Genomic DNA, 11,114 nt, shown 5'->3' with positions numbered 1-11,114 from the left:
CTGGTGAGATAACACGCCAGAAATGGCTTTCTCGACAGCTGAGATGAAAAGCAAAAAAAAAAAAGAATAACAACGCCGGCGGGAGGGACGTGGAAAAATATCGCACAAAATTTACTACAAATCCCAAACTTCGCGATTTGCGGCATCTCAACGATTGTGGCCTTGGGAGAAGTCAGTAACTCAGTACGAGTGAAGCAGTGTGTTGAGCAGCGTGAAGCAGCGAAATGCTAATCGTCCCTTGAACTCGACTCACGATTTCATTTCCATTTAACCTTCAATAAAAAAAACTCAATTTCCTTTTTGAAGTACTGAATATTTTTAAAACACGGCACCTGAAAGTAAAAACACAAGTCGGCCCCGTTATCGGCTATAACTTTTTCTTAATCTTATTAATAAGTTAATATGTTCACAACTTTTTTAGAGATATAGAAAAAAAAAATGAGAATTAAATGTAGAAAATAGCGAAAACTTGAAAGACGGAGACCGCACAAGCAATGCTCTCCGCGGCAATCTTCAATTCCATCAATCAGCTTATTACTTCTTCTGCGGGTCCTATTGGTTAAAGCTCTGTAGATCTTGGCAGTGTACGAACCATCTTTCCCCTCTTCTGAGTGTTGGGGATCGTCTTCCACCTGTCTTTTTCCACTTACGCAGAGATTACATGACGCGGGTCGACGATCGCTGACGCAATGACGAAATGCTCTGTTCTGATTGGATCGATGACAATTCTATTGTTAACAAGAATATCTTCCATCACAAAGTGGTTCGATCAATATTCCTAGGGGCTAGGCGGCCTAGGCCCTAGGCACAAAAACTGAGAAGGTTGAAACTGAGCCGTTTTTACTCTTCTTCCTGTGTCCAAATCAGTGCTATAGAGGCACCTGATTAAATTTTAAAGACGTAATTCTCTTGGTTTCTTTACAGAAACAGATTGTTTAGTGTATGAGAAGAGAGACCATTTTGGCAAATGTAGAACGGTGTAATGAAAGGGAATTTACAAAGTACGCCACAAGATGCCCTTTGAACCAAAGATTTATAAAAATCTGGTTAGCTCGTTTCTTAAACACAACCAGATTTCTTTGGCGGTCATACAAAAGATTGGTACACACCCACAAAAACGTTTTAATCTTAAGTGACGATGATTCAAATTATGATCAAATTCTGCTTTTCGACTATAAGGCGATGTGATAAGGTACATAAGAAAGGATGATCTGGTGTGCAACAAAAATATCGGTTCATTCTTATCTTGGTAATAATTCTTTTTTAATGTTAAGACCTTTAACTATTTTTTATCTTTTTTCTCATTGTCGTTTCTTTGTCTTTTTTAATATTTTTTTGTAAAGCACCATGGATATAAATTAATAATGGATTGGGCGCTATCAGGACTCTCAGGGCAGTTTAGATTCCGGGATGAGGCAGTGAACATAGACAGCGAGAACTCAAAATGGTGGTTTGCCGGCGTACATGTAAAAGCTAGCTAAAAAACAGTGTAAAAACAGTAGCAAAAGCTTTCTAAAAACAAAAGGTTCCAGAAATTTTCTTCCAAGGTGGTTTAATAACGCATTGCACGATGAAAGGTGGCCAGTTAACAAAAAAATCCCTCTTCAATAAAACCTTTTGACGCTAAACTGAATGTATGACGGTCTTCGTCGAGGTCAGCTGATAAGAACTTTGATTATTTTAAACCTGTTTTTCCTTAGTTTCTCTTCGTATTTTAGGTTCCTGAGGTTCCCCTTTACCTTTTATAATCACCTGGAAACTAGACTAGCCTCCCCGTGGTCAAACGCTTCCGTTATGTTCCATAGCAAACTCGACTCTTCTATCAGAAGAGAAAGAGAAGACAAAGAGATCAGTAGAATCTTTTGTTGTTATCCAATGTGGCGGTGCTACGCGTAACAAAATATAATTTTATTTGTCGTAATGATGTAGTAAGATACTGCTTTACATCAGCATGTTCCTCTTTGAAGATCTTACTGACAGAATAAACCCAATAATAGGATTCGTTTAATTTACAGCATAGATATGTAGTTTTAATGCGCATACACAGTGACACAAATAGTGTTTTGCGTATTTTTTTTTTTTTCATGTCTAGAGACACATTTTTAAACTAATAACCCCAGTATTGAGTTACAGCTAGATTTGGCAGGTGACTGGCCATGGGTTGGTTCTATAGCCACACCTTTTTGCTTTTGTAAATTGATCACATTATTTTACAAGAAAAAGACGAAAAAACTGAACACTTTTAATTCTGCAAAGAATATTTCGAGGTGCTATTGAGTTGAACTGCATTGGAATATAGTAGCACAATCGAAGGTATATGGATCAATAAATTGTTTGCAATCCAATTTACCAAATAAATTTCGTTCGACTTCCAATCGTTGATTTACTGTGAAGGCTGTAATTTTTCCTTTCTTGTTTTAACTTAATTTGCGAAATGCTGAGTATGAAGGGGACACAACTGCAAGGATCATGTTTTCACTTAACTTCTCTCTGTTGGCAATTCCAGTGTATGTAGTTTGTGCTGGAGAACCAATAAGATATATTGTATACAATCACGGACAGACAGCAGAAATTCTGTCCTTAAGGTGCAACCGCTACTCGTTAGCCAAATAACTGATGTAAGGAAGGTCATACAGGTAAATCATAAAAATACATGAAACTGGAGTTTAAATCTTAATTTTTTTGTTTTAAGGCGTCGTAGTACTGCAGTAGAATTTTCTAGTGTGGTGCTTTATTTTATCAAAACTGTAATTTTTATAACAGCTGTATGCAGGTATGGTGTAACATAAAGAGTTGTTTTTTTTTTCTTTACTTAACGCCTTTTCGATATTTAGGTATATTATTTATCTTGTACTTTACCTTCGGTAGTAAGGTGGGTGTGTAGGTATGTGGGTGGGTGGTTAGGTAGGTAGGTAGGTAGGTAGGTAGGTAGGTAGGTAGGTAGGTAGGTAGGTAGGTAGGTAGGTAGGTAGGTAGGTAGCTATAGGTAGATAGGTAGGTTGGTAGGCAGGTAGGTAGTTAGGAAGGCAAGCAGAGGTTGGTATACTTACCTACCCACATCTGCCTGCGTACCTAGGTAGGTAGGCAGGCAGGCAGGCAGGTAGGTAGTTAGGTAGGAAGGCAGGCAGAGGTTGGAGGCAGACAGATGTGGTAGGTAAGTAGGCAGGCAGGCAGGTAAGTATGACCACAGAGGTAAGTTGGAGGCACTGCCTTTAGAGGTCTCCATTAAGTCTAAAACTGGAAGAGACTAATCTTCTATTTGTTATGATTCGTCTGTCTTTGGCAGAATGAAAACCATTTTTAAGCGTTCTATACACTCGTTATGTGAATAGCATTTTGAGGTTGTTGCATATTGTTATTGTCATTATTGTCACCTGTATCATCCGGGGTATCGGTAATGTACATGTACTTTTTGGGGGATGCAAACTCCAGTGTTTCTATTCTGCCCCTCTGATTACATGATATCGTTATTTTGATAGGAGATAGTGGAATTGCACAGCGATTCACAACTGCTGATTTACCGCAAATAATAGCAGCTATGGCTTTTCGGAAGTTAGGCATTCTCCAAGCGTATAAGAACTGGTTAATCGAGCAATTGACCAACGTCAGAAGAAACTGTAGATCTCGCAGCCAGTGGATGAATATGCAGTCACACTTGTCACATAGATTTATAATGTATATCATGATGCACGATGGTATCAAACACAAAATAAAGAACATTAATATCAAGTTAAATGCTCTTGTTACTTGCTTTTCCATGGCCATAGCTTTCGACGCAACGTGGTCCTGACAAAATGAACGCCATCTGGCCACTTGGGCTCTTAGTTTGAAATAAATTCGACAGTACGAAAATGTTACGATTACAAACGTTGTAATAACAGCAGTGTTGGCGAATAGAAACGCGAACAGGTAAAATCCGGTTGCGAAGTAAATAAAAGGTATTGTCAGCGATAAAAGCCATATCATCCCAGAGATACGAACTACAGCACAAGAGGAGAGTTTCCTTCTGATAGAAACAACTTCTAGATGTCTATCCAGAGTGAGAGCTGAAAGACTAAGAAGTGAGGCTGTGCATGAGATGAAATACGTAAGGTGGACAATCCATATTGTTTCCATGACACCATAGTTAAGAGCCTCGCGAATATGCCACACGACAAAAGCAGGTTCGGTGAAGATACCTACGATGACATCACTCAAAGCCAACTGGAGAACAAAGTAGTTGAATGAAGTAGATAACTCATGGTATGGATCCTTTATAATGGCGATACAAATTAGAATATTGCCTGGCACGGTAATAAAACAGAGCACCATTGAAACAACTGCAGTCACCACCGAAGTAGGGAATGGCGCTTGCACGTCTTCGCACAAGTTCGTCATAAAAACCATCTTCTCTAGTCTCTTCTTGATAGAATCCAATGGAAAATGTTTGTACCAGAGACTACGATTCACACTGCTGGGGTGCACAGTTCGAATTGAGTAAATGAACCTGTTGTTTTTTTTTTAAGCTTTAACTCTACGTTTCTTCAGCTTTCTTCTTTTCCATACACTTTTTATAGACGCTCACAAATTGTTAATTCTTCTCAATAGCTGTCTTCTTCAGTCCTGGTTCACGTATTATTATTTTCCTTTTGATAGGTGACATCGCTGATACGTCTAAGAATAAGAGATTTTATGTAAGCGGTTTTGTTTAGAATATCAAGTAATAAAATACACTATTGGACTCATGGTGACCGGGTGAGGTTGGGGTGGATAAGTGTTCATAGCAACGAGGTAATTCCCTTAGCAACAGAGATATCTCTTAGGTTATGCATGCATGAGCGAATCTTATAAATGAAAACAAATTGCATTTCCCCCCTTTATAAAAAACGTACAATAAAAAATAAACCAATGATTAGATTTGTTTTTGTGAATACAGTAATCCGGTGAGGACCACCATTTTGATTTTAAAATATTTTGTAAGATATCACAAAATATCCTAATCCAATTAATGATAATAATATTAAACTTTGCTGACAACTGATAAAATGGAGTTGACAACGTCTACTACTATATACAGCAAATTCGAGAAAGGTTGTCGATAAAAGGCACAAAAGTGCACGCGACGCAAGGTACAAGGCTGTATTATTGCACATAAAGTTTCTGTTTTTTCTTTCAGGAGGCCTTTTTCTGTAGCTTTACTTTTACTGTCGCGTGTTTTCAGTTTTGAAAATTCTTCTTCCAGCGTACCTTAATTCCACATGTCTGAAGAGAAAGAAAACTTGAAAATTCGTGTCTGTCATGTCGCCATCGTTCTACTTCTACCCATAAAACCTTTCGGTCTTATCGCGTGCACTTTTGTGCTTTTTTTCCGACAACCTTTCTCGAATTAGCTGTATTCATTTACAATGGTGTCTGCTCTACTTATATTTGCTCGCTTTTATCCATTTAAATGTCCCCTGAACTTTATACAGAAAACTTCAGCTTAAAGAAAGAATGTGCAAAAAGTTAAAAACTCAAAATTATTGTAATATCACTTCACAATCAGAACCTGTAACGGATATTTGTTCTAGAAAAACTTTTCCGTGGATTGGAAGGGTTCTTTGCACAGACAGTAATTCAACTAACAATTGGGTCTGTCCGATCATTGTTCGCTGAAAGGAAATCTATTGTTCATGTACAAAAGAAATATTCCCATAATGCAATCCAAAAATTATCATGCTCGTGATAAGTTTCTTTAGAAAAGCAAAGCATGTGTGTGCTTTTGTTTTAATAAAAGCAGCCACTGGCATCAGTTGCACAGATACTAGATAGAAGTCATAGAATCTAGGCTGGTGGTAGTCAAGAGCTTAGTCGATAAAAGAGACGAAGACAACTAACATGCGTCAAAGTTCACGCTTCAGAAAACTCCAGACTGAAAATATAATCTAAAACTTGCACGAAAAACTTGTCTCCACAAGACTGAATTTGCGACTGTGCTTCGAGTATTTCGTACCAGGGAATCGAGTTATTCACATTGTTGGCGTCTTCTCCGCTCTTAAAAGTGAGATGCAAATAGCAATTATCTGGAAATTATAAGTAATATTTTTAATCGGCTTTGCAGTGAGCGCAATCACGTACGGGTGGCAGTGATGTCGTAATGCGTGAGTTTTATAACAAACCCTGGACAAAATACAAATATAGGAAAGGTAAGGGTGAAGTTACGAATAGTAATATTTCCTACCTCTGCACGATTCGTCTTGTGACTAGCACTGTTTTTGTTCGCAATGGATAGATGGACGCAACGTAGTCCTTCAGTCGATACAGGCTGTTGTAGCAACGCACTTAAGTTTGAAGATTGATTTGTCTGCAGTGTCTAACACCTATATCCGGTTTTATTCCACAGGGATGCAAATAATTTGTTCCCAGGGGCACTCTAGTGCAGTCGTGACTTGTCGTAATCACAAAGTAGCGTCTAGTCGTGGAGATTAAGATGATTCGTTTAAAAATATTGAATTCAATAAACAAGTATGTTATCGAATCAGTCATCCAACGACTACAATAACAAAGAATTCTGTTCCTCTTCACTGATATTCAAATTTTAAAAAATAATTTAATTGCTCAGAAATATTTTTATCAAATACGAACTTTCTAGATTACTTCAGAATATTAATAAAAACACAAACAACAAAAAAGGCCTTTAAATCGCTGGAAATAAAAATCAGACATTGTCATCAAATTTACTAGAGTCTATATTTTGTACCTAGCCCCACCAAAAGTACAAAACGAAGACCCCGTCAGAATCGTCTGGAATGAAAGAGTCTCGGACATGACTCTCGACCGGACGTTTGACCAGGGTCTTTGTTTTGTACATAACCCCCCTTTACCCTTTCACTCCCATGGGAAATACCACATTTTTGTAAAACGGTAACTATGGACCCAAAGACCACATACAATATACCATTTGAAAAGTATTGTTTCTGGTATGTCATAAATCATACTAACAGACCCAGAGGAGGTCACTGTTTCAATTCAAAAGGTGACAAAACCAAAAAAATACAACATTAAAAAACATCTCATTCCGCCTATATTTTGGGTATACCCCTAAACTATAGCTTAATTTGCAGCTCTTAATGTGTGGGTTGTTGTCAGATATTTACTTAATTTTAAAATTGAAAGAGGAAAAAGTTGCAAAAGTTATAGGGGTGGTTAATCAGGTCTCATATGCTAGGGGGTATGATTGTATACCTTAAAAAGACATATCTGTTCAAGACCATTTTCCTGTCCACATTTGGGTCTTAGGTCTTCGGTCTTTGTTTTGTACCCACCCAATACTGAAGTAATAATTACGTAACACATAAAAAAGGCTTATAATCGGCAGTAATCCGGCTTAACGCTTAATTGAGTTCTCTTTCGCTTCGCACCACAGCATAAGGTCCCTGGGTTAGGGGGAGGGAGGGGCATATGAAATAATTTTAAGACGCATATGAAATAGACGGGGATGTTCGCCGTTTCGTTTATGAGGTCTATATTGCGAATTTCTTATCTCACTTGGGGTGTTCAAATATTTTCAGCTCGTCAAGGGCTAGACATGAAGAAATAAAAATCTCCGCCATAATTGGCGGATTAGACCAATCAGGCAAGAGAATTGTTTTTTATGGTCAAAGAAAGTTTCACCCACACTCAAATGGGTCTCCGACGAGCATACCGATCCCTTTGAAATATAGATTCCTGCCAATTCCAGAATTAAGGTGAGTGTACTTGGTACTTTGTGTACAAAAGCAAGGTCCAAGGTAGTTTTACAAAAAGCAATCTGCCTATCTTTAATCAGCCTTTAATAGATAAAAGTAGACCTGATCAGTGTTATTATACTGTTCTCGATGTAATAATCTTTCCTGTCCTGTCTAGGTCTATACAAAAAGAGCGGAAATTAAAGTTTTTACTGAACTCTAGCTATTTCAAGGAATTTTCGGAATTCATTAATGGCATACCACAGGTACCCAAACGTAGCTTTTGTTCAGTATATTATCGTAGCATCAATAAAGACTGGAAAAGCAACATTTGAGATTAGGGTGAGTTATTCAGTCACTGTAGTGATTGTGTTGTTTAAAGTTAGAAAAAGCGCATTACCAGTGGAATACTCAGCTACTACTCTGATCTAGAGATCTTAGACATAATTACTTTGTAAGTTTTTCTTGCGCTTGGCGAAGCTGGAAAATGTGAATACCAAATGTGTATTTATTCTGTGTTTGGACGTATACCATGCCAACAAGTGTTGTTCTGTTTGAATCTTAACAATTGCGCCTTTCTTGTCTTTCTATAGCTTTCTACTTAGCGCTCAAGGCAGTCTCGTTGCACGATAAACACTGCGATAAACACGGGTACCGTACATGTCTTGTCAGGTTCGCGCTCACGCGCGCACCAGGTCAAGCCGTCTATCCGACTGGTTATTTCTAGACAACAATTATTATCAACTGTTTTTCTATGCTATAAAAAACAAACATTTTTCTTACCCTGTCAGTTTTAAAGCTTTTTTTCCTCCCCTGAGATACCATATATAGTAACTCCAGGATAAAAATACGCGTCGCTGATTCTGCGGCCGCGCCAGCACACCGAGCTCAGTTCAGTTGAATCTCATCTCAGCAGTGAAGCTTTATAGTTAGAGATAATCCAGATATTTTTGTGACACCCAATATTGTGCAGATGACGGATGGTCAAATCAAGTGCTGATAATACTTAATAGAGACAGCGCTTGGAGATGTAAACCGTTTAATATAATTTGCAGCGAGAAAATGGCTGTCCAGTGATAGGGTGGCGCATCAGCTCGAATAAATTGGCACAAATAGAAGGATTCCACTGTCTGTCACAGTATTAACAGCGGGATCAGTGATGGTAGGTAAAACATTTTATATTTTCAGGCAAATGTTTGAAAGAGGTCGATCCCTGCATGCACGAATGCCCGGCTGAATTATTCTCCTAAAATAGATCTTATTGTGCATGAATTGCAAGAAACCCGATTCGTCGGAGGTTATTATAACTTGCGAAATCATCTTTAACTAAAACAACATTTGTTTTAAAACGTTGATGCAAGATCAAATCGATGATTTCATCATACAGTATCTCGCGCCTAGCGCCTGTCAAACCAAGACCTCTTTCTATTCTTTGTTCTATTTTTACCCGTCACGTCAACCTTCGATTACATGTAATTGATGTTTGCGTGACATTTCTGTTTGAGTGGGCTTGAGAGAAGTCCGAGGGAGAAGTACTGCCAAAACTAGCAAAAGGAAAGCAAAAAATTCATTCGCAACAGACGCGTACAGTCGTCTCGCGCTGAGCTATAAAACTACTTTTGTTTTAAAACTGATAAGGTCAGGTCGATTCCAATACTTTGTAAATAGTCAGCACTCCCTTCAATAGTTATGTAAACATTCTGTCTGATTTGGATTTCAAGACCGCCAAACAATGGCTCTCATCGCTCACCGGGTGAAAACTTTGGGTTACCTGGAATCACGGAATCGGGAATTTTCTCACAGATATTTTGTATCTCGTTTTTCAGTTGAAGAATAGTTGAATAGGTCTGCTAAGCTAAGGTGTGAGAATTTCCTGTGAAAACCTCAGAAAGGAACGAAATACGAAAGCTTGACCTACCCTTTTACCATCTTCACTTACCACATAATAAAAATAAGATTTAAGCTCCCGCTCCACCCTTTCACAAACCTGACAAACCTGTTACTCCACGAATACTCCCACTTCTCTCTTATTAGGTCAGCCACCCCATAAAATAAATACTGCATCCGTACCACGAGAATAAAAAAAATGCTCTTTGCAATTTACCTTTCTTATCACGTGGCATTGGTCCTTGCGAAATTACATAATCCAAAATAAACATGCCTCAAAGCGCGCCTAACTCTTTGCCGATAATTGATATAACTGATATAAACTGATCCTGGAATGTCAAACTTCATAACACTCAAAAAAAAAAGAAAACAAGCATATTCACTCGAGGTTTTTTCTAAGTTGTACGTAGGAAATAACCTTTACATAGATTGCAACGAATCGCAGTACGTCTAACGGAAAATCTTAAAATATAAGGCAACAAAATTAATTCCAAATTTCGGATTCGATGCTTCTTTTTTGCCCTGGCCTGGGCGGCTTGGCATATTAAACCGTTTCACTAATGTTGAGATTCAAAACCGAGCTTTTCATCAAAATATTCGTACGCGTGATTAATCAACACTTGTTTTGCACTTGACTCTTAAAGATAACAGCCTGTCATTGAAGCAGCCCTTCATCGTTCGCCACAACCACAAAATCAGCAAAGATTTACGAGCTTTTTTCTTTTTTTTGGGGGGGGGTCAGGAGGAAAGCGTTAGGCTCGTATCACGTGACGTTTCATAGCTTGAGCCGGAACCTCTGCTTGCCGCCTATCGCATAAACTACTCTTGAAGCTTCTTCACTTTCGCAAAATATCTATTACTAAAACGTTAAGGTTAAGTGAGAATTTAAATCGAACAACAATCAAGTAAAGTAGTTCCGTGACTAGTAGCAGTTGAAATCCACAGTGGCAGTGAGTATATCACATTGGAATGCGATTAATTGATGCAAGAACAATTAAACATCCCCGTGATGAAAAAAGCAGGTTCATGTGCTTTTCAGTAGATGTTTATGTTGCAAATAAATCTGCACTGCTATCGGCCTGCCTAAGCAATCCCATCAGACAAAGGACTGTTCTTCGCAGACGCACTTTGAAAGCAATTTTCCACGAAATCATTACAGCTGTTTCGGTATGTGCCAGCCAATCAAAGACATTCGTTTTGCATCTAAATGAATCTAAGCTGAAAAAAAAAACATGCCACGAGATTATCTTTCTGCACAGTGACTATCATTACATTAGTGAGGATGAACGATATCGCGGGATTCTCAGTAGAGTGCGAACGCGCGCGGCCGTCACGTACTTCTCGCACGCCTCGCGAGGCTCCCTGTTCAACAGGCTATTGTATCTTCACTGAATTAATTAGCCTGCGTAGCTAGCGGTATTGTTGGGTTTTATAGCGCGCACAAGTAAGCGGCGAAGCCGCGACAACGCATTAAAACCCAACAATACCGCCAGCTATGCAGGCTATGAATTAATACAGTGGCAGTTAAATTTTCTAAGGTAT

The 11,114-nt window shown here is 38.5% G+C and overlaps 1 protein-coding gene across 3 annotated transcripts; it reads right to left on the bottom strand.

Moving 5' to 3' along the window:
• Positions 1-1,912: 1,912 nt before the first annotated feature.
• Positions 1,913-8,552, bottom strand: LOC144644091 (D(5)-like dopamine receptor). 3 transcript variants are annotated; one of them, XR_013569033.1, is made up of 3 exons: positions 6,200-6,590; positions 2,480-4,653; positions 1,913-2,437 (listed from the first exon to the last, which is right to left on the bottom strand). XR_013569033.1 is itself a non-coding variant. In XM_078503508.1 (2 exons), the coding sequence occupies exon 2, from the start codon at positions 4,384-4,386 to the stop codon at positions 3,310-3,312; it is 1,077 nt and encodes a 358-aa protein (XP_078359634.1). In that variant the 5' UTR covers positions 4,387-4,653; positions 8,469-8,552; the 3' UTR covers positions 1,913-3,309. The 3 variants fall into 3 exon arrangements, 2 of the variants coding, with proteins under 2 accessions (XP_078359634.1, XP_078359633.1); XM_078503508.1 differs by lacking the exon at positions 6,200-6,590 and adding an exon at positions 8,469-8,552 and having other exon boundaries at positions 1,913-4,653; XM_078503507.1 differs by having other exon boundaries at positions 1,913-4,653.
• Positions 8,553-11,114: the final 2,562 nt, after the last annotated feature.

Source organism: Oculina patagonica, chromosome 2 (assembly GCF_052425735.1).
Source record: "Oculina patagonica isolate OP01 chromosome 2, crgOcupat, whole genome shotgun sequence".
Lineage (NCBI taxonomy): Eukaryota > Metazoa > Cnidaria > Anthozoa > Scleractinia > Oculinidae > Oculina > Oculina patagonica.
This window is presented reverse-complemented; position numbering and strand designations above follow the sequence as displayed.